The 27611-nt window shown below is 35.6% G+C and overlaps 1 protein-coding gene across 2 annotated transcripts; it reads right to left on the bottom strand.

Annotated features, from left to right (window-relative positions):
- SEC62 (SEC62 homolog, preprotein translocation factor) lies at nt 1-26089 on the bottom strand. Of its 2 annotated transcripts, none has more exons than XM_032836136.1 (8): nt 26011-26089; nt 18098-18206; nt 16788-16893; nt 12175-12394; nt 11824-11916; nt 9413-9473; nt 6788-6907; nt 1-2913 (listed from the first exon to the last, which is right to left on the bottom strand). In XM_032836136.1, the coding sequence occupies exons 1-8, from the start codon at nt 26044-26046 to the stop codon at nt 2444-2446; spliced, it is 1215 nt and encodes a 404-aa protein (XP_032692027.1). In that variant the 5' UTR covers nt 26047-26089; the 3' UTR covers nt 1-2443. The 2 variants fall into 2 exon arrangements, with proteins under 2 accessions (XP_032692027.1, XP_032692028.1); XM_032836137.1 differs by having other exon boundaries at nt 12190-12394.
- Nucleotides 26090-27611: the final 1522 nt, after the last annotated feature.

Raw genomic sequence — 27611 nt, 5'->3', positions numbered from 1 at the left:
TTTTGATGTGTTACAGTAAAATTTATTAGTTTCTGAATAGTATTTGACTAAATCCAAATTATTTCAATTAAAGTTGTCTAGAAGGCCATATAGTTGGAAAATTAAAGAAATTAGTGGGAGGAAAAAGTGAAAACAATCTATTTAATACATTGACTTTAAGAACAATTACATACAATTTATGCTTATTATTTGGACTCAGTTGGTTAATTCAATCCTTAGGCCAATTTATATCTATTCCACAATAAGTCGTACATTATCCAAAAGCTTCATGCTTCTACTTACAGTAGCATTGCAAACTTGAAGTTCCTTTAAAAAAAAAAATCACCATTTCGTTGACTAATGTAAACAGTTCTTCCATGCTCTGGCCTCAGAATATTTAATGTTAGCCAACAAAGACAACCAGCTGTTCTTCTGAGGCACCTAATAGTGGCAGCCTTTTTGATTTTTATAGTTGTTTAAAGTATACAACCTTGAATAGTAGAAGACACTGAGCTGAAATTTCTAACTCACTTTCTAACCATAGTAAGAATGAGATTTTCCCCCAGGGACCACCAAATATTTATAAAAATTCGTACTAACATTCTGTAAGAATCCACAAACATCAATGAGAAGCTGACTTTCTTGCCATGCTCCAAATGTCTTTAAGACTAGACACACTACATATATTATAAAGAGCTTTAGGATAAATATTGAGTGCCTGGGTATTATCACTCTAGTAAAAATTAAGTCATTTTTTTATTTTTGAAAAAACGCTTTTGGTACCATTAACCATACCCCAAAATAGGTATTAGTGCTAGTGGTGATTAAGACGCTCAGATGCTGTAATTTGCATACTCTTACTGTGGGAATAAGCAGTAGAGCTCTGAAAATGTGAGGGGGAAACACCCAGGCACTTAGCGAACATTTGCTAGGAGGAAACTTTTTAAATGACTGTTTGCAGCCTTGACAGAGTTGCGTTAACATCAAATAGCCATATTTCTGTCCACTTACAAGGAATACTAAAAAGAAGCAGTCAAGCCATTTAATAAAAGGTGTCAGTATACAGAAAATGTCCTTTGTCACAAATAGAAAAATTTAACATCTTTAGTCAAACACTAGATGGGAAACAGCCTAAAAGAAAAAAAGACCTACCCACAACACCCATTTCAACTACAAAGCAAAATGCTCTGTGACTGAAGGAAAATAATTTAATAATCATTATCATCTTAAAAGAGTAGAAGTCCAAGGAATGATATTCTGCTCATAGGTAAACACAAGATTTTTCCCAAAGATTTGTAACTAAGGTATGCAAGACATAAAATCAAACTGAAAACTAGTTCAAAGCAATTAGAGTCCAATGGTTCTCTCATGTTTTCTTTCATGTTCTTTATTTTAAATTGGTATTTTAGAACAGTAAATTATCTTTCATAGTAGTGCCTTGTGGTCTGATAATATAGTACCTCCTTTCTGAATGTAGAGATTTAAGATAAATCAAAATGAACATTAAGGCGTACAAACAGCTACTTTAAGTCTGCTCTTATTTAATAAGGATCTTTTAAACTCATATTCAAATACATGGAATGTTGGCACAAAACTGAAGCTGCTGTAGAAAGATCACAGATGTTCTGTGGGTTATTGAAGCTTCCATTTCTCTAAAAACATACCCTTACGTGGTCTTAATTTTACAAATTTAAGTGTTGAGAAAATGTCTAAATAAGTAACAATTAAAATAAAATGTTTATTTGTAAATTATGTACAGAATACATTTACTTTACGACAAGGAAATGGAAGAAGAGCCATCGCCTTCCAACCAATGCTGTTTTGCTTTCTATGTTGGAGATGACTATCTTTCTCTGAGTCAGATGTACAAATCAGTTTGGATTTTCTAAGTTGGAAAAGAAGAATTTGTAGCTAAACTAAAAGTGTTGCTGTATTATTAGTTGACTTGTTCCCACAAAATGCTTTGAACCCTGCTAACTCAGAATCTTAGAAATTTCCTGGTATACTTTTATAATCAACCAAAGCTTAACTATCAAGACCAAGGAGTTTAAGCATTTCATTTTAAAGAAACTGTGAAATGGCTATATAACTATGCATAATCTGAAATGTTGGTGTTTCCTGTTTATCTCTTTTAGTTATTTTGATTAACCTAATAGTAAAAAGCCATACAACTATCAAAAATGCCATTAATCTACATATCATTGTGGAAAATGCATCTTTGATAACTATCAAAATGAGTAAGACCTACTTACTGTAAAATTATCAAATAGATACAACTTATAAATGGCTTTAGACTGTACCAATAATAGTATTCTATGAAATGAAGGACTGAATATAATTGCCTGGATGTCAAAATACATTTCAGCAAATGGAGTTGAAGAATGCTACAAATGTGTACATTAGGATGATCAGCCAACATAGAAAATCCAACCTCCTTCGCTTATTTAGTCCCAAATTAGTCAGATTATGATTTTTCATGTGAAGATTTAGTTGTTTCTCCATCATTGTCTTCTTCTTCCTCCTCTTCACAATCCCCATCTGTTTGCTGTTCCAGTTCCTCTTTTGTGATCATTTCAAAATCATTCCCATTTCCACTACTGTGTTGGGATCGGTCATCTTCCCTCCTGTCACTGTCTGTGTCTGAATGCCGTTCTCCACCTGAGCCTTCTGTTCCATGATTCCCTGGTCCTACTTTTCCCTCCTCATCTTCCTTTTTCTCACTGTCTGACTTTTCCTCGCTGTCGGACTTCTGTTGCTTTTTGGTTTCAGATTTCTCATCTTTCTTGAAGTCTGCTTTTGGTCCTTTATATTCATGTGTGTACAGAGGCCTGAAGGAGTCGATGAAGCCGACGTCAGCAGTCAGGTTTGGCAAGAACCAAAAGTGGTGCCTTCCTCCAGTTATGAGCCAAATGATGAGAAACAGAATGCAACGAGCTGTAGGAAAAAAAATGTCTCTGATTGAGTAATTCAAGCATTGACTCAGCGAGGAATAGTTAATAAAAAACTGAAAAAACGTTCAGTTTATTATTTGCACATTACATGTACCGTGAACATGAACAATTAAATCCTGGCTAGTTTACAGCAGCAACCACAGTATTCTTGGTGCAGAGCATTCTGCTCTGATCCTGAGCGACACACTTTGCTATGTCGTAGATCAATAAGCATAGCCTCAGTTGGACGTTTAAGTATTCATGAGACCATGGTATAAGAAAAAGGAAATACATGCAGTCAGGGATGGATGATATCTTAAGAAGCACTTTAAATGAAAAAAACAAGGCTGCACCATGACTTTCCTGGAGTCTAGGCACTTTTGCCTTTGTAAGGCAATTCCTTTGTAAAAAAATATTAAAAATTATACTCGTTATAATCATATTGGTATAAATACAAATATGCATAGGTTCATTATTATATACATGTGTATATATTACTACTTCTGATTTTTAAAAAATGGAAATACATTTCTATAGGGCCCTGAATATGTCATGGGTCCAAGTCGTGTGCCTACTCTGCCTGAACGATAGGTCTTCTAAGTAAAATTACATACTTCTGAACGGTAAGAGAATATAGCTACAATTTTGCTTATTAATTAGTTATATAATTTCTGTTATTTAGGGACCATTCCTCTCCTGATATTAGGAAATAATAAAACAGTAGGGCTTGATTTGAGGTTACTCTCAAATTGCAAACTCAAAACTTTGGTTAGATAATGGAAGCATCTGAGAATTTTAAAGTTTATATTAATGAGTTTTCACAAACACAATCTCAGTTTTTCATAAAGTTTTCTCTAATTTACCAGTTATACAGAGTTGTGTGATTTTCCTGTTTGTTTGTTTTTTTTAAGTCATAATTATGGGAATGCTACGGACAAACAATTATGATAGATTTTGGTTTGTTTCACTTTTCATTTTCTTTACAATAATATCACCATTTTCATATTAGGTCTGAAAAAAGCTCAGCTATCTGTGCCTCCTTCATTAGTCTGCTTTGGATAAATAAAAGGAAATGGTTATAACTGCCTTGAGTTTTATGAAGTAGTAATTGGCATTTTCACAAAGAACATAAATATTCTGAAAGTCTGTACACACTGATATCTTTTAAGATACAAAGAGTAAAGGCAAATATGTTTGAAATTACGATTTAAGAATAAAAAAAAAACCAGATATGACATAAATAAAACTTAAATTCTCCACATATATAAACTGGGCACAGCAGAATTCCAACAGGTTTTATGTGGCATTAGATTGCCAGGGGCAAACATGGAAGAGTCATGGGAAAACCATGGTGTATTTAATGTCCTATTGTTCATACTAAAAAGGATACATTCAGAAAACTGCCAAAGGTCTTATACATATTCAAAGGAGCACCAAATATAATTTTGACCAATATATAATACTTCACAGGATAATATAAAATAAATATCCAGGTTATAAGTAGGCTACAGATGAACACTATTTGAAAGTATATTTGGCCTTGCATTTTCTAACAGAAACAAAATGTTGGGTTTGTTTTCCGGTTTAATTCACAAGATTATCAATCCACAATGCATACTTAGATTAATAGTATATTTAAGATGGAAAACACTATTGAAAACTGTTATTTTAAAGAGCAAAATGACATAATAACCATAAATTATTATGAATACTAGTTTAAATAAAAGCTAAGTAAGTGGGTTAATTCTATTCAGGAGTTAAATCTTCACTGAAATTTTTCAAAGAGCTTCTAAATTTTCAGGGATTTGAGAGCCTGAAGATACCAATTTGATTTTTTTTTTTTAAGATTTTATTGATTTATTTGAGAGAGAGTGAGAGAGAGCACGAGATGGGAGAGGGTCAGAGGGAGAAGCAGAGTCCCCTCTGAGCAGGGAGCCCGATGTGGGACTTGACGCAGGGACTTCGGGATCATGACCTGGGCCGAGGCAGTCACTTAACCAACTGAGCCACCCAGGTGCCCACCAATTTGATTCTATCTAATGTCAGATCAAAGTTTATAGCTTCTCATTCTTTTTTTTTTTTTTTTTTAAAGATTTTATTTATTTATTTGACAGACAGAGATCACAAGTAGGCAGAGAGAGAGAGAGAGAGGAGGAGGAGGCAGGCTTCCCGCTGAGCGGAGAGCCCGATGCGGGACTCGATCCCAGGACCCTGGGATCATGACCTGTGCCGAAGGCAGAGGCTTTAACCCACTGAGCCACCCAGGCGCCCCTATAGCTTCTCATTCTTGATGCAGATAGTACATTATCACTAGTTAGCTGCTTTATAATCTTAGATATAATTTCTTGGCCTACAAATGTGCTGTGTTGTATGTAGAAGCATCAGGGGATTTCCTCAAGGTGACTAAACCAGAGGAGGGAAAATATGAAGTTGGTGAAAAAAGCTTCACACAATCAGAGATCACAGAGAAAAAAGGGAGGCCCATAAACATGATAAATTGAATGAAAATACTATATGAGCCATTGGGTCCAGGGATGGTGGCACTAACTCAGGACACCCTGATGTTCAGGGTGATGCACATGCAGAGGAAAATTGCTTAGGGGCAGAGGAGTAATGCTTTACAATACACAAATCTATTATATTTCACAAACCTCAGAATAACACGTGCTCAGCTCGGATAATCTTATACAAAGTACGTCCTCTAACAGCAAATGTTAGGTCAATACTGTGATGTTGTATTTCCTTTTTGTACAGAAAGTACTCTCATGTCTTGGTGGAAGATGATTTGTCATTTGGGGAAATAATCAGAACTTAGTACCATTTGCCAATATAAACTCTACCAAAGAATTATATATAGAAGTTTAAAAATCAATATACAGCTTTAGATAAGCAGAGAAAAATTCCCATTTCTTTCTCAAAGTAAAAATTAAATTAGACCTACCCACCCTATATGGGAAAATCTTCAAAGACTAGGATTTTAAGTAAAACAGTATTTGTTGGGTTTTTTCATGGTAAGTAATATACTCATTGTAAAAACTACAGACAAGTATAAAGAATAGCTTTAAAAGTATTCACAACTACCATAACTTATTTTACATAACTTATTTAGGTGTATTTCCTTCTAGTCAAACCCTCCCTGGCATTGAGTATTTCCATTTCAAAAAAAAAAAAAAAAAATCTTCCTAATTAAACATGCAAAAAACCTACTTTATCATCTTAATTTTATTATTTGATTACTGGTGATAAGAATTTTTCATGTATTTAAAATCATTGTTTTTAACTTTCTCATTTGAAGTGAGTTATTTTCATATTGGTTTGTTTTTAGTTATAAAGACCCTAATTCATCCAGAAATGTAAAAAAATACTACTTACATTCTGATTTTTAAAAACCCTTTGAAAACTCCTTAATGTATCTAGAATTTATTTTGGTACATGGGTGCAAAATTTTTCCCAAAATGGCAACTCAATTGTTTAGAATCATTTATTGAATATACACATAGAACTTAAATATTTAATACAAGTTTCATTTGCCTTAAATCAATACATAAAAATGCTTTACTGAAAGTATTACATCTCATAAATGATCAACCACTGTAAAAATATTAAAGTCTTTGTGGTGGCTAAACTTTAAAACATATCTATATGCAGATTAAGAGACATTAAATACTTTTTCTTCACAATACACCAAATCGAATCAGGTACATATTCTACTTCAAGCCTGAGTCAGTTTTGGGATAAAACCCAAAAAGTAGGTCCATATACTTCTTCATTCGCCTACATTAGTTTTGCTATTAAGCTTTACTTGAAGCTCCAGACTACAGTCCCAACTCCTTGGTATCAACCTTACTAAGGCCAAATATACTTGTAACAATACTTACCAACAGCAAGAAGAAGAATGCTGGCTACAAAACAGCCTGCACCCACACTGAGGTAATAAACACCTACTCTCATTTCTGCGGGCCAAAGAGGGAAGAGGGTGGCTGCTATCACTGCAATCACTAGAACAAGAAATGACAAAGTTACATAGACAACTTTGAGATTAAAATTTTAAATGGCTTGGTTGCAATAACAGTGAATATTTTCCTAGGAGACAAAAGTAAAATATAAACATATTGAAACATACAGAATTTCCATTTTTATAGGTAAAAAATGGTAAATTACCAGCCATTTTACACAGTTCAATCTAACATTTTAACTACTGCTTTCAGGTTAGGATTTTTCTAGTACAAATTACTTATGATTAGAAAAAAGTGTCTAAAAATGTGAAATTGTTAGCCCCTTAAATGATCAACTGCTACTGTTTCCAAGCAATGTCTGTCTTATTTTTTTAATATATCTGCCTACTGAATAAGGGGAGCTTAAAGAAACAATCACCAGACAACACTAACTAAAAAATGATTCCCAAGATCCCTCCCCCAGGGAGGGGTGAGTCTGGGGTGGAGCTTTGACATCTATAAACTGAAAAGCTCAGCAGATAGACTCTGATAGTTTTTTGGTAGTTATGGAAAACTGGATACAAACACTTCCAGTTTTTTTCTAAGTACCATGGGACCGCATGGAATAATCAGAAGAAATCAGAAGTCTGGTTTCAGGTCTTGAGAACAAGAGAGCTCTATCATTTTTAAGCTAAGTAACTCTAGGCAAGTTATTTCAAGGCTAAGTTACCTTATATTTAATATGTGCCTCTTCCTCTTTTTTAAAGGTGGCCGTGAGGATGAAATAATACATGTAAAATATTCAATGAAGTGACTAGTACTTAGTAAGTGACTGACGTTTATTAGCAATTTGGGTAGGATTTAACTGAGTTATTTTGTATGGGATCCTATGCCATCATATTGACCACACTTATTATTTGACAGCTATCTATTTTTTTGTTTGTTAAATACCCTTCCTCCCCAGGCTCCCACCTTGAACTTACAGGAATAACAGATACCCATGATAAGAAAAACAATCCAAAAGGTATAAAGTGAAGTCTTCATCCAATTATTGGTCAGAGGTTACTACTACTATGTTTCTAATTTATACTGCCAGAGACTGCCTATGTATAATTAAAACAAGGGACATAGGATATTTTTTCTACAAAAATAAGTTTATATTCTTCTTACATTTATAGTCTCTTTCACTTAGTCTATTTTAGATATTTCTCCATCAGTATATCCTACCTAATTCTTAAAAGCTGCATGGTATTCTACTGTGCAGCTGTGCTATAATTTATTTCACCATTCTCCTACGCAGGAACTTGAATTATTTCCAGTTTTATTCTATTACAAACAACAGTGCAACCAATACCGAAGTATTGTACATTTGTGCAACTGTGATTAGGGTAGTATACATAGGATAAGTTCACAGGATATATTCCTTGAAGTGTAATTGTTAGGTCAAAAGGTACTGACATTTAAACTTTAAAAGATACTTGCTAATTACCCTAAATATAGTCTGAGGGACTTGGATTAGAATAATGTGTCAATGAGGGGCATCTGGGTGGCTCAGTTGTTTAGGTAGCTGCCTTGGGTCACGATTCCAGGGTTCTGGGAGCTGCATGGAGCCCAACACAGAGCCCCACATTGGGACTCCCTACTCCCTGGGGAGTCTGCTTCTCCCTCTCCCTCTACCACCCCCCCACCCTGGTCATGTGCATGCACTCTCAAATAAATAAAATCTTTAAAAAAAAAAAAAGAATAATGTGTCAATGAACATTTCTGCATAGATACTTTGTGTAACTGTATTAAGAACAGTCATGGGATAAATTTCTAGAAGTATAACACCTGAGTTAGTGTGTGTGCATTTAAAATTTGGAAGACATTGCCAAACTTCTCCTTAAAAACTAAAACAATGGACATACAATCAATTGCTAGAGAGTGTTGGTTTTTCCTAAGTGTTGAACCTACACTAAGACTCTGTACTATCAAACTCTGTAAGCCTCTTAATCATGGTTGCTTTAATGTGTGTGTGTGTGTGTGTATATATATATATATATATATATATATATATATATATAAAATGCGTGACTAAGTTTTGTTCATGATTATTGATTACTGTATTTATATGTGGGCTGCCTTTACCATTTTTCTTTCTTTTTTTTTTTTTTTTTAAAGATTTTATTTATTATAGAGAGTGAGCACACAAGGAGGGGGAGCGGCAGGCAGAGGAAGAAGCAGGCTCCCTGCTGAGCAAAGAGCCTGATGTGGGACCCATCCCAGGACCCTGGGATCATGACTTGAGCCGAAGTCAGATGCTGAAACTGACTGAGCCACCCAGGCATTCCTACCATTTTTCTAAGAGGTTGTTAATCTCTTAATTTTTGTTTTCATGCCTTGTAATTATTTTCCTCAGCTTATCATTTATCTTCTACTTTATTAGAATATATTATATATATATTATATATAATTATATTATATTATATATTATACCTATTTTAAAATAACTATTTTATGTTGAATATTTTTATGACTTTTATATTTTTATTTTTATTTTCCTTTCTAAATTTTAGAGATTGTACTTACCAAGAATTAATCCCATGACAAATGTTTTAAAGTGAACTGGGTCATAGATCCACACAAATACCTAAAAAAATCAAGAAACCCCAGTGCTTAAGGTTACTTTAGAAAGTTAAGCTTAATTCTATATCTTCTACTATAGTAGCTTTCAACTTCTTAACATACAAGAACTATTCCCTAAGGCAAACAAATTCCAAAGACCCTTTCGTCAGTAGTAGGGTTTCTCTGGGTATTCATTTAGTTAGAAAATTATTTTCAAGACTATAAATTCTGTAATACACTTAAGTAAATTTCCAATTATTTAACATGAATTTAACAATTTGTTCATGTGTGCCAACCATTATTTAATTTTCAACCCAAAGACTAGCACTTGTACAACTTTTTGTCCCTAATGGAATGGTGCACACTGGTGTAAGTAGAAGCAGTCTGGGCTAAGAGCACAGTTAAGATAGATCGAGCCAGGCCCTATTATAGATCCAGCAGTTATCAACTCTACCTTGTTCCCTTCATCAGTGAAACGCAAAGATTCATTAATAAAGTTCATGCTTACTAGACATAAAGATGCTATGACTATCTGCAATAATTACATTGCCTACTCCCGTGGGGAGGGTGTATAGCCTGTAGGTTGGGAACCACTGCTTTAAGCTTGATTTACTTTTACAGAAGAGAAGTTTACTTCATTCACAACAATCAGAACTCTGCTCAATCCCTATCTAAAACTCCTACTTTTATCTTAGTTTCTATAAATATCAGTACTCTTCCATTTCCTGATTTTATTTTGACCAGAGTTCTTTGTTATTGTCTTTTTGATTTGGTTCTATTTCTAACACGAGGGTTCTATTCCTCTTTTTTAACTGCAAATTTCCCCTGGAAATCAGATCCACAGACCTCACTTCTACCAGTTAGCATTCTAAAAACCAAGTTTTTAAGGACATTTCCCAGCTTTAAAAGTTTGAAAGCATGTTGCTTCCTACAGAATAAAATATAGCCTTTTCAAGAATGCAAGCACCTCTGCTTTTGCTCAGGCTGTTTCCTTCACCTAACAGATTTGGAATTCCTTCCCACTGCAGCTGGTAATCTGCCAGTCGTCCTTCAAAGCTCAACTCAAGTGTTCAAGGTCTCCAGACCCTTCTTATCCTGTCTTGATTAAATTTACTATTCTTAATTGATATTCTCATATTGTAACACTCACCACACTATGATATAGTAACATTTAAAAGCTTATATCTTTGCTAGAGTATAAAGCACTTCCAAGAAAAGAATTTCTTATTTATCACGCTATTCCTAGCACCTATAAAAATGTCTTTGCATATAGCTAATGCTTGATGTTTAACTGAAGGTATCTTAGCTTTCACACTAGCAAAAACCTATGGTCTTCTATTACAGTGGTTCTTAACCAGGGGTTCACAACAGAATCACCCTGGGACACGTTATACAAAACACACACACACACACACACACACACACACACACACCGCCTTACATTCCATACTACAGATTCTCATGCAAGTATGTTTGGAATGAGCCAAGAGCACATATTTTCTGAAAAGCCTTCCCAGAATTTCAAACTCATAGCTCTAGGAACCACTACTTCATATATACTATTACTTTTGTATTAGGTATAACAGAAGAAATATGTCTTGAATTTCACAAGAATTCAACGGCTAGTATATAACTAATGTTTCTATATGAGTTAAATGACTAAGTAATCTTCACGGAAGGCTATCATCACAGAACTCTCCATTACAAAAGAAATAAGAACAATAAAATATTGTGTCTGACTGTAAGAGGACAAAACTATAGGTGTTCTCCATTAACCATTCTACTCTTTTTTCCTCTGAGAGTAAAGGAAATTCTGCATTTTAGCTGGGCAAATGACCACCAGTATAAAAGCACACTTCTAAGACTTTACTGCAGGTAGGCCATGACCATGTGACCAGGTTTTGGCCATTGGGATCAACGCAGAAATGCAGCCACTAGCTTCCTGGAAGGTGTCCTTAAAGAGAAGGCATGTCCCTCATTCTTTCCTCCTTTGGATGCAGAGATGAGACTGGCAGTCATTTTGGACCATAAGTTAACCTTTACTAATTGCCTCAAACAGCTCCACCACAGAGCTGCCAAATCTGTACTACTTACCTGCAGATTTCACTGATGAGTGAGAAAGAGCATTTATTTTAAGTCACTGTTATTTCAGATTTCCTATCATTCATAGATAGCTAAACCCAATTCTGACTGATTTTCTTACACATTTTTTGTAACTCTAAATTCAGGGAAATTACTGACTTTTTTTTTTTTAAAGAGTAGTATCTACATGGTTAGTTACCAAAAATACTTCTTGTCTTAGTAAAGTTATCAAAGATGATTCTAAAAACTCCTATGGAAAACTGGAATTCTATTTATAAGCTAGATACTCTCACCTCATTTCCATCCAGAAAAACTTGATCATCATGTGGCTCAAGTTTGAATTTTTTCTTAGTTTCCTTCTTTTTGGGAGTTCCTGGAGTTTCCTCCTAATAAAACACAAGTTAAACAGAAGAAAAAAACACTTACAAAAAGCAAGAAAACAGTAAGACATTCACAGAGTCAAAAGAAAGTTTCACTTTCGAGACACAGAGATAAAAATTCTCAACCATGGTATTTATAAGAAACCTAATACAGTTATATTTAAGTGTTTTTGCACAGCATTTCAAAAATACTCATATGCCAGTGATCATGTCCACATAATAATTTAAATTCTGACTTAATTAATTAATTAATTCTGACTTAACTGTAGTTGAAATCACCTTTTTGGGTTCTTCCTTTTCACCATCTTTTTTTTTTTCTTTTTCCTTTTTCGTTTTTTCATCCTTTAGATTTTCTTTCCTGCTCTTTCTATCTTCTTCTTTTCCACTTTCGGTCTTTCCTTTCTCTTTTTCTTTTTTTATGTCTTTATCATACTTCATTTTCATTACTTTTAGTGCCCGGTGAAAAAATTGTTTCTTTAAAAGCCTATGGAAAAAATGGTATGACATTCCATTCCTTATCAACTATACAGACACAGACTGAAAAGAAAAACACCAAACCCAAATAAAATGAGCAAATACTACACTGGCAACTCACAAAAGAAATTACAACTAGTAAATCAATGGAAAGAATCAACCCCTAACATAAATAATTAGAAAAAACTATATTGCCAACTGTATTGATTACATAAAAGCTTGTCACTTTTCAACCATATAATTTATATATAACAGATTACAGGCTTGGAATTATGCTTATGAAGCTTTTCTATGAATTCATAAAAGTAAATCAAGATTCTATTTTATTTAATGTTAAGTCTCAAATTCAAAAGCAGACATAAGGGGAAATTAAACAGTTTAAGAAATGTTCAATTAAAAATGTGCCCATGATTTGTCTGATCTAAATCATGTCTTCAGATGTCTTTCTTCATGTCATGTTCCCTCAGGTCTTCCCTCAAATGTTTCCTTCGCAACTAGCCCTACCCTGTTTAAAATTATAAACCCATTCTCCCACCCTCCCTCCTGTTTCCTCTTATCCTATCTATAGCATTTATCTTCTAACTTAATATACAATTTATGTTTGTCTGCCCCCTTCACTAGACTATAAACTCCTTAGGAGATCTTCGCTTTATTCATTTCTTTATCCGATGAACTTACAAGACCCAAAATTAAGTCAATGTAGATGGTAGTTCCTTTCTAACATTATAATTCTACTCAAGAAACTGGGTTGCCCTTGCCTTTATTACCTAAAAGCCATCCTTTCAAATTTTATGTTCCAATTTCAGAGTTCTTGACTTCTTCCTTCATTCCTTCCTTGATGATGTACAACTACCAAAACACAACCTACAAGCTACATTTTAACTGCCACTATTTGTGCCTGTTGACTACCCACCTTTCTACTGCCACTAATACCTGTTCAGCACATCATACCACTTGTTAACTAGATGCTTCATTCCTGCCCAATGCCCACTTACTTCTGGTCATTATGCTGTGCCCTCTGAGGCATGTGTTTTCAACTGCCTGGCTGGGCTTCATTCTCCTGCCCAATTAGGTCCACCCCATGAACATCTCCACAAAACTAACTTTTAGGTCTTCTCATTTGGCCTTCTCCTTGTTCAGAAAATCTGTACAGCATAAAATTACACAACGTCTGAAATGCCCCAAAGAGTCTACCATTAATATCTACTACCCAGGTGCAACTGGCCCTTGAACACAGGTTTGAACCATGCACGTCCATTTACATATTTACATGTGGTTTGTTTTTTGATAGATACAGTATGCGCTATAAATGCATTTCTCTTTCCCAGAGTTCCTTTTTTTTTTTTTTTAAAGATTTTATTTATTTATTTGATAGAGAGCAAACCAACAAGCAGGAGGAGAGGCAGGCAGTGGGAGAGGGAGAAGCAGACTCCCTGCTGAGCCGGGAGCCCGATGAGGGACTCAATCCCAGGACCCTAAGATCATGACCTGAGCCGAAGGCAGATACTTAACCAACTGAGCTTAATAACATTTCTATATTAACATTTTCTTTTCTCTAGCTTACTTTATTATAAAAATACAGCATATAACATATAACATACAAAATATGTGTTAATAAACTGTTTATGCTATCGGTAAGGCTTCTGGTCAATAGGAGGCTATTAGTGGTTAAGTTTTGGAGTTCAAATATGGATTTCTGACTGTGTGGTGGGTTGACACCCCTTAACCCTCATGTTGTTCAAGGGTCAACTACAGACTATTAACCAAACTGGTGTTGAAAAGGTCACATTCAGGTACATGAGTTCAAATACCATGTCTACCACTTAACTGTGTGGCTTTGGGTAAATTACTTAATTTTAGTAAAATTTCGAAAATGGGGTATGTACCTCACAGGGGTTTCTAGGACTAAATGAGAAGTGCAGACTGTATATAGTGTGGTCCCTGGAATGTATGTACTCAAAGTTAGCATTATTATTGCTATAGCAAAATCTTAATTTTGTTTAATAGTTATGGAATACACACACACACATTTTGGGCTCATATTATTACATTACAACATCAATCTACTCAGTAATAAGTAAAATTATTGACTTATTCCTCGATAGGTCCTTAGAGAATGCCTACTTCAACTCACTCTGTGGCTAGAAAAGTAATATGACATTTACTACTGTAATAAAATCAGTGTCTCCATTATTTAACACATCATATAGTATAAATCACTCACACAAACAAACCTCTCTTACATTTTCACAGAACTACTGCCTTGTCCCAGTATGTTCTGTCCCCTTTGCCAGGACTGACTGTCCTTTCTCCCATTGTTTCCTGGGTAATCACCTATTTATGTTTCAAATTTTGGTTAAATATTTTCCCTGTGAAGCCATTTTTGAAGTTTTCTCTTCCCTGTCCTCCTTACAGAATGCAACATACTATTTTTAGTCATGAATCTTCTCTGAAGGCTAGAATATGTATTTAGGAGATGAAGACCAAGTCACAGTCATCTTAGTATTCTTGGGGCCTGGATTACAACAGGTGTTTGATAAATGTTTGTTGAATACACAAATGGATCGTTGAAAGCATCTGGTACAAAGTTATTAATTGCTTATATTTTTCCTCATCTCTTTTATTTTCAGGTTTCACAAACATTTATTGAAGCCAGACATGTGTTAAAAACTTTCACCTATGTGGCAATGGTGAAGTTTTATTAAGTGGTATTATGAATGAGAGTGAGAAAGACATTATTGTAGTAATGGGTTGGAGATGCAAAGTCACATGGAGTTAGAATGGTGCTAGATCAAGGGTTCATACTCAAATCAGATTATTAAGAGGCACAGAGCATATTAAAAAAGGTTGCTTTGTATATCATCCTACACTTTCCTGTTTTCTTTTGTTTCTCTTCAGACTCCTTCAAGTCCACTTATCAGCTTCATAAAATGAGACCAGACAAATGTCCCTTCCTGGTTTTGTTTATAGTCAAGCTGGAACCCATGAGGGCTGGCTGTGGTTGTTATCAGAAGTGGCTCTGAAGAATTTACGTAGTTATGCTTCTCTATTTTGTGCAGAAAGGACACAATCAACCTGACATGAGTGGGAATAACAATATACAACAAAAAGTTGAGTGTATCTCTAGGTCTTTAGGGCTTTTCACAGAATACTATATGCTGGCTCCTGGCTCCTGAAAGGACAAGAGATATGTGCACTAATACTGGCTGCTCTGTCTAGGTTGACAGATTTAATATTCAAATAGTATTGACAGACAAATCCTTCATCTTAATTTTTGTTTCATTAAATGCATCCTCATTTTGTTGGAGGAGAAAGGATACCACAGTGGTTAAGGGCATGGACTATGGAGTTTGAGTGCTGGATTTAGAATTCTGGCTCTATCACGTACTAGCTATGTGACCTTCGGTAAATTATCTAACTTCTGTTTTTGCATGTGTAACATCTCTTAATTTTCACACCATATGTACAAAACAAATCTATTTTGAGGCAGGCATGAAATTTGCACTTTAGAGTTCTACATAAACGGCTTAAGAGAAAAATGCCAGCTATACCACTAAGCTCATTCCTGCCCCAACAGTGAAACTTTCATTGTTTCAGAAAGGTCCAATAGTGACTCTAGTTATTGGCAACTAAGAATTTTAAGAAATATTTGATAATTCTTTGACTTCACAGTTTTAAAACCAGGTTGTGAAACAGTGGTTTTTAGATGGGTCTCATCTGCCTGATACTTTAAATGCCATTAAACAATGTATTAGTAAATACTATGTGTATATCACTACCACGGATATAAAATAATCTGAGATGTTAAATTCCCACTGATTATAAACTTCAGTTTTGATGTTTCCCAAAGTACCTATTATGAAAAACATGGATGTTACTGAACTATCTACATTTCACCATGGAATCAAGAAAAGCCAGATGTTGTAGTTGCCTTGATTTTATCAGGAATACATGAACAATCACTAAATAAAATAAGGAAGGGTACCTGACTAATAACCCCGTGTGGGCATAAAAATAACTAACAACCAACCAAGGGGCTATTAGGAATCCCTGCCAAAGTTCTGGAAAAGACTCCCTAGCTATGTGCCCTAGGAAAAAAAAAAGAATTTTTTGGTTACTTTTGGCACTGGTATATGATTTTTATTGCTGATCTTTCAGTTCACTCAGCCTAGCAAATGTACAAATAGAACACAAATTAAAATTATGAAAATATCATATCTAACACCAAATAAATGCCATTTCCAGAGGTACTAAAAAAATTCAGGTTGCATATAAAAGCTCTGTTTGTGCTATGTTGTAATATTACTATATTTAATGATAAAAATGGGTAATGGGCTTCTGGACTATGGCAAGGATTTTGAAATTACTACTTATGTTATCCGTCACTAAGAAATAAACACTACCTGTTGCAGTAGTCAACCACAGACTCCCTTGTTGTAAATAAAGCTTCCTCTCCTTTCTTGGCCTTTGCCCACTTTGAATCCAAAAGGCAATCCACTGCTTTTGAAGCTAAAGAAGAAATTTGTCATTTTAAATTTAGTATACATGGGAATTTATGTCTATCTAAATGATAATTTGTAAGACATATATCAACATTCTGGCATCAGAAAATAAAACCAAATCCAGAGGAAATGATCATGATAAACACACGGTTCCTCAAAACCTCAATTTATGAAACACAGCAATAAAGATCTTTTTAAGATAATGCTGGGAAATAAATGACATTCAAAAATATTAAGTAAAACATGGGAAAATGTTCTAAACAAATACATTTAAAATAAATGTAAGTATCACTCTTAATCAAATTATCACAATTAAATGTATGCTAAACAAACCAAAAATCTTCCTCTCCCACGGTAACAGAAATTGTTATCAAGCTTTACTGTTACCCACTGAGAAATAAGTCTGTGAAAAATCTACTGCTACCACTAGAAGAAGCTAAATATATTAGATCTGAAGAGAATAGCATTTATTTTTATTTTTAACGAACATCAAAACCATTTATCATAACACTAAAGAAAAGGAAGATAAGAAATTTCTTTATAATGGGAATTCAATCTTAATCAATGAGAGGCAAACTCAACCACTTTGTGGTTAGTGGGTAAGTTATGGGGCTATATTATAGATGACATTAGCTTATAATGAGGTTCTTTGGATTATGTGAAGAACCAAAGCTCCTACATTAGTTCCAACAGACTTATTTCACACTGCATTTTACTATAGAGTTTTTTAAAAAAGATTATTTTCAATACATATACTATCCGAATAAAAGGTAGTACTAATACTGAAAATAAATCTTATTTTTAAAATTTGCAATGAATGGTATTACACAGTGCTTTCTTTCTTTCTTTTTTTTTTTCTTTTTTTAAAAAGGGAGAGAACAGGGGAAGGGCAGAGGGAGAAGGAGAGAATCTTAAACAGGCTCCATGTCCAATGAGGAGCCTATGCAGGGCTCAATCTCACAACCCTGAGATCATGACCTGAGCCCAATCAAAAGTCAGACGGTAAACTGACTGAGCCACCCAGATGCCCCTTTTATCTTTTGCTATTCACATTTCCAATCATAAAAGAAAAAAACAGAATCATCAATTGCCATATGCTCATCACCCAACTTCATCAAGCATACTCAGAAAGCACTTTTAAAACATCTACAAAACTGAGATTTAGTTATCTTCATAAAATATGTACACTAATATTACTGATGTAATCCTACCAATAAAATAATCAACTCGGTGCCCCATCATATTGGTGGACTTTGTTGGACAGTTGAATCGAAGATACTTGGCTACAGCCTTCTCTTCTTTAGATGGTTCACCAACTTCCTGCAAAATAAGAGTATTAATTTAATATAATCATTTTTTAAAAGATTTTATTTATTTATTTGGCAGACAGATCACAAGTAGGCAGAGAGGCTGGCAGAGAGAGAAAGGGGAAGCAGGCTCCCCGCTGAGCAGAGAGCCTGATGCGGGGCTCAATCCCAGGACCCTGGGATCATGACCTGAGTCGAAGGCAGAGGCTTTAACCCACTGAGCCACCCAGGCGCCCCTAATATAATCATTTATTTCACAAATTCGTGCACTGAATTTACAGATGTGTTTGGCAAATCTTTTAAAGTGAAGTATAAGCCTTCCTTTCAAGCTTTATATGGAGCAGAGCTGGTAATGTATACAAAAGAATAGAGATTTTTAAAACTACATGGTTTTCGAATACATGTTGATAGGGCCAAAACCTGCCTCTTTGCCTCAGCTACAAGGCATTTATTTCTTTTGAGTTGTTTTTCCAGTATGGTAACTACTTTGTACTAGCCCACCTTCTCTCTTGCCCGATCTCTTTATAACCCATGAAGCAATAATTTAAAAAATTAACAGGCTGCCAAAAGTGAGTGCCCAAATGTCAAAGTAAGTAGAAACAGGTGCCATAAATAAATGTTAAATAATAGTCAAAGCTATGAACCCTGAACAATGGACAAAAGACTATAGGAAGAATTCTCAGATTAATCACAGAGATCTTTCTCAGTGTGGGATCCCTAAGACTATTTCAGACTCTTTTTTAACCTTGTCTTTCTTTTCTTCCCTAGTAGGGGTGAAGCAAAAATAAAAATGCAATAAACAGATAAATTATAATCTAATTTAACTCATTAATGGAAGTACCCAAGAGTTTGGAAAGGCTGCTTAAATCCTTCCCTATTCTCTCTCTTCATTTCTCCAAATTTTCTATTACTTTCTTCACTGTTTATCATTCCCTTTTTATTTCCTTATATTCTGAACTACTCCTTTAATTTGACAATTCCTCCTGTGTACTTATTCTTACCACCCACATACTGAAGAAAATGAAGGCAGTCTACATTTGTATACATCTTATATATAAACTTCTATAAGTTGTCTTACTGCTATAAGCTACTGGAACAAAAGTACGGTCTTTAATTTCATGTTTAAGCATGATATATACTCAAGCACTATTTCCAGCAATGCATAATCTAAATGTGAATGATTTCAGGAAGGTTTGTTTCTTAACTAAATGAAGTGCCAAATATTAGTAAAGAATTATCTGCCAAGAATCTAGGATGCTGAAAACAATTAATGCTACTAAAGACAGTTATGTTTTGTTTTTTTTTTTTAAAGATTTTATTTATTCATTTGACAGAGAGAGAGACAACTAGAGAGGGAACACAAGCAGGGGGAGTGGGAGAGGGAGAAGCAAGCTTCCTGCTGAACAGGGAGCCTGATGTGGGGCTCAATCCCAGGACCCTGGGATCATGACCTGAGCCGAAGGCAGATGCTTAACGACTGAGCCACCCAGACGCCCCTGGCAGTTATGTTTTAGACAAGACATTCTAATAACACAAAATAGAAAAAATAATCGACCCAAATCATCTGTCTTTATGTCAGTTATCACGCAAAATTTATATAAGTCTGAATTCAGTTATGTTTGATGAAAATGAGGAAACAATTAACAAACGAAGCTTCCAGCTTCAATTTTATCTAGAAAAGGAGTAATTTGTTGGATGAAGTGAAAGCCTGTGCTTTGGCTATTAAATCACCTGGTAGCTACTTCTCCTATTTCTTCCTTTGTATTTTCCAACTCCTCTACTTCCAATTGCCCAATTAATAGTTCATGATTCTTACACTCTGTTAGTAAGCCATCTGTGAGTTATATGTGGCAATATTAAAAGCTCAAACCATTCAATCCAAAAGAAGACTAGAGTAAAAAACAAATAACTGTGTGAATAAAAAGCCTTTAGTTTTATATAAAAATATGTATCACAGAAAAATAAAATCTTAAAAAACTACAAATTTAAATTTAACACCGTTAACAAAATTAATTAACAAAATTTAATGCTCCAAGTTCACTAACAGCTACAAGGTTCATAATGATTTGGGACTTAGCCACAAAATATACTTTTTGACAAACTAAAAAGGTGAAAAGTCTGTATTTCAATTTTTGAAATCACACTAAAATATATTAATATGTGTTAGTATATGTGAAATGATAGTATTTAATTATGCTTGTATAATACAATGGATTTCTAGGAGGCTCATCTATTAGTAAATAATATCCTATATATTTGTGGTGCTGCCAAAAAAGTAATACATAATATGATAAATAGTTGAAAATACTGTAATTTATAAATTATTTATGGAAACCAATTCTATTTTATAATCACACCAACATATGCTCAATTTTCTTCTCAATTGATACATCTGTTGTCACTTAAAGTTTTATATACTTAACTGGTAAGTTGTTACTAGAATATACTTGATTGAAAATGACCATATTTGTTCAAAGACATACTTACTGAGTGTACACCTTAGAATACCTTTGGGTGTTTAGGTTAATACCAAGATTTGTAAAACATGATATCTATACTCTGTTACAACTATCTAAAATAGCAACTGTTATATTCTGGAAACATATACATATTTTCCAAGTACATCAACTTTAGATGTGGCAAACTTATACTAGCACTCAAGCCATTTACTAAACAGAGGTATAAATGCACTAATCTAATGATTTTTGACAGAGAGATCACATGTAAAATCTGATACAAGGATACAAAGAAATGCAAAAAGTCCATTCTACTATTTTACAGTAGGGAATCTGATACTACATGAATCCACAACACTTTTACACCTCATTTTAACAATTAACTTCCAGTTTACTGAACTCTTCCAACAACCTCAAGATAGATGCAAGTAATGTATTTTTATTCCTTTCCCCTCCTTGGTAAAGGTACTACTAAGTAACAATGAATAGAGGAGACCCAGAAAACATGGACTTGAATAATCTTTTCCAAGTAGACAGTTACTTATCCATTGATACTTTTTAAAAGTATCAGTGACTTCCTTTGAAAATGACTAGGAAAGTAGTGACCTCTATCAAGATAATTGGTATAACAGAACTGATAACCTTCCTTATTCCTTCTTCAAATTCAAATCCTTAGTAAGTTTCTATTTTCTTTTGTGAATTATGAAATGTTCATTATACCACATATAAGTTATACACATTGTAGAATGCCTTTAGGTGAAAAGTATAGAATTTGTGCCATCTGTTGGGGCTTTGAAGACAGAAAGAAAGATTGCTATAAAAAACTACCAAGAAAACATGACCATGGGAAGCAGGTTAGATAGAAGATCTTGCCATGGAGTCTTCACTCTCACTGTTCCCTGCTGCAGCCAATGAGTGTATAAAACAGTCTTACCCTCTTCCTGTTTATACTTTAGACTATAGTACTTCCCTTCTTTGTTCCCTTTTGATGTGAACAAATCTTCAGATTATTTTCATAACTTTCCTAGAAACCTTCTAACAAAAACTGAAGGCCTTATGGGAATAGCACCAACCACTAAGAGAAGCCAGCTCATCAACCCTCAAATGAAAAGAACTTCATAGCTCAATCAGTGAGCTCAAATGTCTTAGAAAGAGAAGGCAAAGAAAGAGCCAATAGGTTTTGAGGCTGGACTGCCATCTTTGCACCCAAATACCAAATGCTGGCTGTCACAACTTACGATCCAAAATTATTTTAAGTTGAAAGTTCAGTTAGAACATTTTGTTTAAGTTACTTAACAAATACTCTTTTTACTTTAGAATAGATCAAGATGCAAATACAATAATGAAATAAGGATTACCATTTTAAACCATAAATTGTTTTAGCCAGTACCTATGATAACCTCTTCAGGAAAAAATATTAGATCAAGGGTCAACACGCCAGTCTTCAATCTTACTGAATTTTTAAAATTACTATATTCAGTAGAAATAAGCTTGCTTGATTTGTTGAGTGAAGTAAGCAAAAAAGAAAAAGATTAGTTCACAAATCATTAATTTTTATTTTCATACAAGCAGTATAAAATATTTGTGAAAGGCAAATAGATTAACAGAGTAAAATCTGAAACTTGGGGGGGGGACCTTAGATAAATCATTTGCTTAAAGTCACATAGCATATTACTAATAAAGCTTTTCAAGAGTCTCTGTATCTTGACTATGACAGTGCCCTTCTGTAAATACACCACTGTTCACTCCTATTGCAAACTCTCCATTAAGCCTCTGGGGAAGTTTTCAGACTTAGTACTGGCTTCCTGGGTTCCTTCTATTTTCTTCAGAAGTTCTCAGACAGTTTGTATAGTCACAAACTTTCTCTTTCCTTCCCTTTTCTGAAATGAAGCATATAGGCCCATGATATGTCAGGGTTTTACTGCCAGGCAGACAGAGGAGTGCAATAAAATTAACTGAGATGAAGATTATAAAAGTTCTAAGAATTAGTAAGCCATTTAAATGTCCTAATCCTCAACTGAATACACATAAGCAGTACACTAAATGGGATGTTTCTCTCTTTAGCAGGGACAAATTATGTTAAGTCTTTATGCTATACAATTTAATATAAAAATTTTAGGATTAAAGTATTTCAGAACAATTTATCACATCACTGGGGAGGTGTAAAGAACACTCAACTGGGAATTAGAAGACTTGGTCTAAATTTGGGTTTATATCCTTGATGAGTGACATTGGGTCAAATCACATAACCTCACCGAACCTCAATTTATTTATAAAATGATGGTGATATATTAGATCTATAAGTTTTATACCCAGTAAACTTGTAGATGTCGATCCTAAAAATAGTTTAAAGGACCATGAGGTATGGGATGATGGTAGTCGGGTACTGAGGTGATAGGGCTTTGGGCCCATCATCCTGCTTTTACATAAGAACTGCATGTGTGCAAAACAAAACAAAACCAAAAAACCTGCATGTGTGCAAAAGGATCCCAAACACATTCTATTATCTGAAAATCCTTCTCAACTCTAAAATTTCATGACGCCCCGATTTCAAACCAGTAAGCACTTTGTTAACCAAAAAGCACATACTATATATTCTTAAAAACTTACATAATTCATTTCTTAAATCTTAAAATCATTTTCAAATGGTCCATTAATTTGGATTGACATCATTCTCATTTGAGAACCTCAATCATTAAAATTTCTTATTATAACATTAATAAACATGTAGCTCACTTCCAGTTTTCAGTGATCAGTGAAGTGAATCCAAGAAGAAAATGTGACAAAATAGTTCTATTCCTTCCAACTTTGATGGGATATCAGAATCTGAAATTATGCAACACTAGAAAAAGCAAATGAATTAGCTACTTTTCCAAACCCTGAAATTGTATCAATCATTTCCCCCAATGTACCAATTACAATTCAAGGTCACTTGAATCTTTAAACATAAAAATTTTTTCTAAACATGAAACATCAAGTAACAAACAACAGGAAATTCAGTTGATATTACAGACCTTTTTGCCCAAAAGTCTTACAATAGAATCTCTTCTGTAACTTAAACTCTGAACTTTGTCATTACATTTGATCTTTTTGTCTAAAGTGATGCCAATATTATAGCTTCTGATTTGGGGTGGGATGGGTGGAGAGAAACCCAAGGATGTTATAAGATACTTTATATTTATATTAATTTGTTAACACTGCATAGTAGTACTCCAAGTAGCACTCCCAAGATCTCCACAACATTCTAGCACAGCTATATATAAACTTGGAGAATGGGAAAAATAAATGTTACATATTTTAATTTAGCAATATGTGAAGCTGATTTTTAACCATCAAATCCTCACATATTTATCTGATCCTCAAATAAATATTAGGTAAATAGCTATATTTTATGGAATCACAACTTAATGGTTTATTTACTGAATAGATAGCTGTTAATCTTTCTTCAGCATATCAGAGTGGTTAAAAAATAAATAAAACAAACTATCCTAAATCCTTCCTCCTTTTAAAGAAGTGGAAAGGAATGAATTATATGCCAAACACTCTTTTACTAACTTCTACAAATTTTAATAACAAATCACTAACTCACCTATTTTTCATAACAACTCTACAAACTTTTTTTGAGGTACATATCCTTTCTTATGATTTGTAAATTGAGGTAAAAAGTTAAGTAACTTGCCCAAAATTACACAACTAATAATTAGTGAAACTAGGGTACAAACAGGCACAGTTTGGCCCAAGTTTTAGCACCCTGCCACTGCCACTACTACACAGCTTCCTAATCTACCTTACCATTGAATATAAGATCAAAACTGAAAAAAAAGGGGGGGGATCAAAACTGAAAAAAGAGCAGCTATTCAAAAGTGAATAAGGATCACCTTTACAACAATGATAAAGAAAACCTGAAATGTACAAATAATGTGTATTAAAGGGCATAACGTACTATACGTGTAAATTTAAGTAATTACAGATCCGGCCAACAACTTCAATATAAATTCTAACCAAAGTATTACATATCCACACCCAACCAATAACCCTAAATTCTGAAACTAGGAATAGCAGAATTAGAAACTTCTTCCATAATAACCTCAAGCCCTGGTTTGATGACCTGTTGGAACTGGGGGGACTTGTCTCTTTTTGATTCTCTTCTGTACTCTGTTCGGAACTACTTTCTTTCTTCTGCTCTATTCCAAAATTCCAAATTTACTGATCACTGGCATCTTTTTTTTCTAGTAATTCATAGTTTTCCAGAGGATTTTAACGTGCATGGCTCAAATCACCTGCGGTATAGGCCCAAACCCAAAGTTTTTTGTTATTTCTTTTTAATGGTGGAATAAAACTTTAAATAGAAGAAGTCATTCTCAGCAATGAAATCCTAAGAAACAGAAAGACATTAAGTGTAACAATTTGAGATTAGTATAGTAACAAGTCACAACATTTCATCAATTTATGATAACATATGAAGGGTTCTAGGCAGATAAGCTGATGAGACAACTGACTAATAAAAAAACATCCTGAGCGTAAGATATTCCACGTATTTAATCCTCTTGGCAAAAAGGAAGAACAACAGGGGGAAGACTGCAGGGAAGAAATGCACCAATGACATGCATGTGGAACAAGCGAGGGATGTTATGTAGGTTATGAGGCTAACACACTGGCATGTGAAAGGTTTCTGGGCGCGACCAGGTCGCTGCAGTACCAACAAGGTTGTATTTATTTACACTGTGTCGCCTGAAAGAGAGCCGGAAGGCTTCAAATGGACTATGAAGTTAGTAACATTGAGGAGAAAGAAGGGGTATACGCAACTGAACATCTGGATAGGCAGACCGTCGCCTGGGCCCCCAGGGCAGCTGACCGAACCCAGATCACTCCCTCTCCTACGTCCCTATTTGCGCACAAAGAACCGGCTGCTTTAGTTCTATCAGTTCTCCACCTCCTTCTACCCTAATTACTATGGCCTTAATTTCGGGATAACTAAGGGGAGAGGATGAGGCAGAAAAGGGAGGGGAGGAGCCCGGGGAGGTCTGTGTCTGAGCTCGGGAGGAGGCTGACCTCCCAGGGCAGGCCTGGGCCGGAGCACTCACTGAAAGCCTCCTTTGGCAGCCGCGCCTCCGCGGCCGATTCCGAGCGCAGCTCCTCTTGCCTTCCGCCGCTGCCCCACCACGTCCGCCTAGCTCTCCACGGTCACCAACACCGCCCCTCCTCAGGCCCCTCACAACGACGCAGCCCGCACCCGGAGACCTCGCAGCAGAACCCCAGCTCATCTCGCCCTCGGTTTCGCTCGCCCTTCCAGGGGCTTCCCTCGCTTCTTCTACTGCCGAGCGCCCTGAAGCCCCCTACCCCTGGGCTCGCCTTTACTACCTGGATCCGCTTCTTGTGTCGCCTGCGTTCCGCCATGTTGGCCGCTCCGCCCGGTTCCCTCTGACGTGGAACGAGGCGGGGAGGGCGGCGTTGGAAACCTCGCGAGAGCGCGCGTGGGCCCGTTATGTAATCTGGCGGCTGGCTGCCGGCTGCTGGCGCCGGGCACCCAAAGAAGGGGAAGGCTGGCGAGAACCTGGGACCCCGGCGGCCCGGCGGGCCTTGTTGGCTCCTCCTTTCTCCTTTTCACTCCTTTTGTTGCGGGAACTGGAAATCTCTGGGACCAGAAGGAAGCTGAGAAGTGGTTCAGAGAGCGGGAGGGCTGGAAAGAGTCCTTGGTTCTGAAACCCGACTGAGCGTCTGAATCACCTGGGAAGTTAGTAAGATACAGATTCCCGGGCCCCACCCCGCTTTGGGTCGGTACGTTCGAGGTGGGGCTCTTCACAGTGAGTTTTACTAAGATCTACGGAATTCCGGACGTCTCTGTGGCAATTCCTGTCTTTTCAACGAGTTCTAACCACCGAGACTTGACCCGTGTGTCAATTCTTTTAAACCCACTTAAGAGAGGGAAAACTACTGAGGGGCAGAGTTTTGAACTGATTTATCGAAGTCCCCACAGTTGGTAGACTGACGGAGCCGGGACCTAAACCAATTTTCTTTTCCATACGAAGTACGGGGTAGGACGGCTCATCTTAAAGTTTGGATTCCCCATTCCATTTTCTACCTTGTTTCTCAAAAGTCACCTTTAGAATCCGAGAGTCGGAACCTAGCGAAGTACAAGCAACTAGTAAGATAAATGGGAGAAAGAGTCCACGAAGTTGGGACTGAAGAAGACTGCAGGCTACTTGAAGTCTGGTGAATTACTCATACTACTCCAGCTATTATTATTTTAGAGATTCTCAGGCTTACAACTTAATTTCAAAATATACTGCATGAATGTTTATTTCTAGCTGTCTTCTGGATATTTCCACTGAATATCCAATTAAAAGTCACTATTTCCCCCACAAAACCTGCCCCTTTGGCTGTATTTTAAATCTCTGATAGTTTTATCACTGTTCACGCAGTTACTCATAGTAGGAACCTTGGAGGTATTCCAACCATGCTTTGCTAATCGGTTACCAATTCAGTTGATTCTACAGCTGAGATGTTTGGAATTCTTTCCTTCCTCATCATTCCTACTGCCATTTCTTTCTCAGGTCTTCAGCATTACTAACCTAGACTATTGTTGGAAGAGCCTCCTCCTCATCATTTGCCTCAACTCTACCCTCTCTACTACACTCCAGCGGTCTTCCACTCCCCCACCCTATGGCTCCCCATTGTGTACAGCATTCATGATAGCTAATGTCCACACATTTAAGCCAAATTTACAGCTCAAACACTCTCCCCAGCACTCCCATTTACATATTTGGTGGTAGTAGGGAGTTTCTCCTAGGCATTTCTTGCTCTGATTTCCTTTTGAATTTACAATCTCACTCCTGTCATTTGACTGTTCTTTCTTTCCCAAAGGAGGAGCATTGCCTCTTTTTTTTCTGTCTTTTGCCAAAGCAAAACTTTTCTTTGCCCCTGAAGTCTGTCACTTCTCCCTAGGGCTCCCTCTGAAAGTT

Source organism: Lontra canadensis, unplaced genomic scaffold, assembly GCF_010015895.1.
Source record: "Lontra canadensis isolate GAN:19392208 unplaced genomic scaffold, GSC_riverotter_1.0 scaffold90, whole genome shotgun sequence".
NCBI lineage: Eukaryota > Metazoa > Chordata > Mammalia > Carnivora > Mustelidae > Lontra > Lontra canadensis.
The sequence above is the reverse complement of the archived record's forward strand: the minus strand, read 5'-3'. Positions and strand labels throughout refer to the sequence as shown.

What these genes read in the sequence shown, in the direction of transcription:
- SEC62 (XM_032836136.1), bottom strand. Translation starts at nt 26,046, where the DNA reads ATGGCGGAACGCAGGCGACACAAGAAGCGGATCCAG. An exon ending in AAAAGGTGATTTCAACTACA is followed by an intron (nt 11,917 to 12,174) that starts GTTAAGTCAGAA and finishes GTGTTTTATTAG; the next exon opens with GAGGAAACTCCAGGAACTCC. An exon ending in TTTTTCTGGATGGAAATGAG is followed by an intron (nt 9,474 to 11,823) that starts GTGAGAGTATCT and finishes TGATTTTTTTAG; the next exon opens with GTATTTGTGTGGATCTATGA.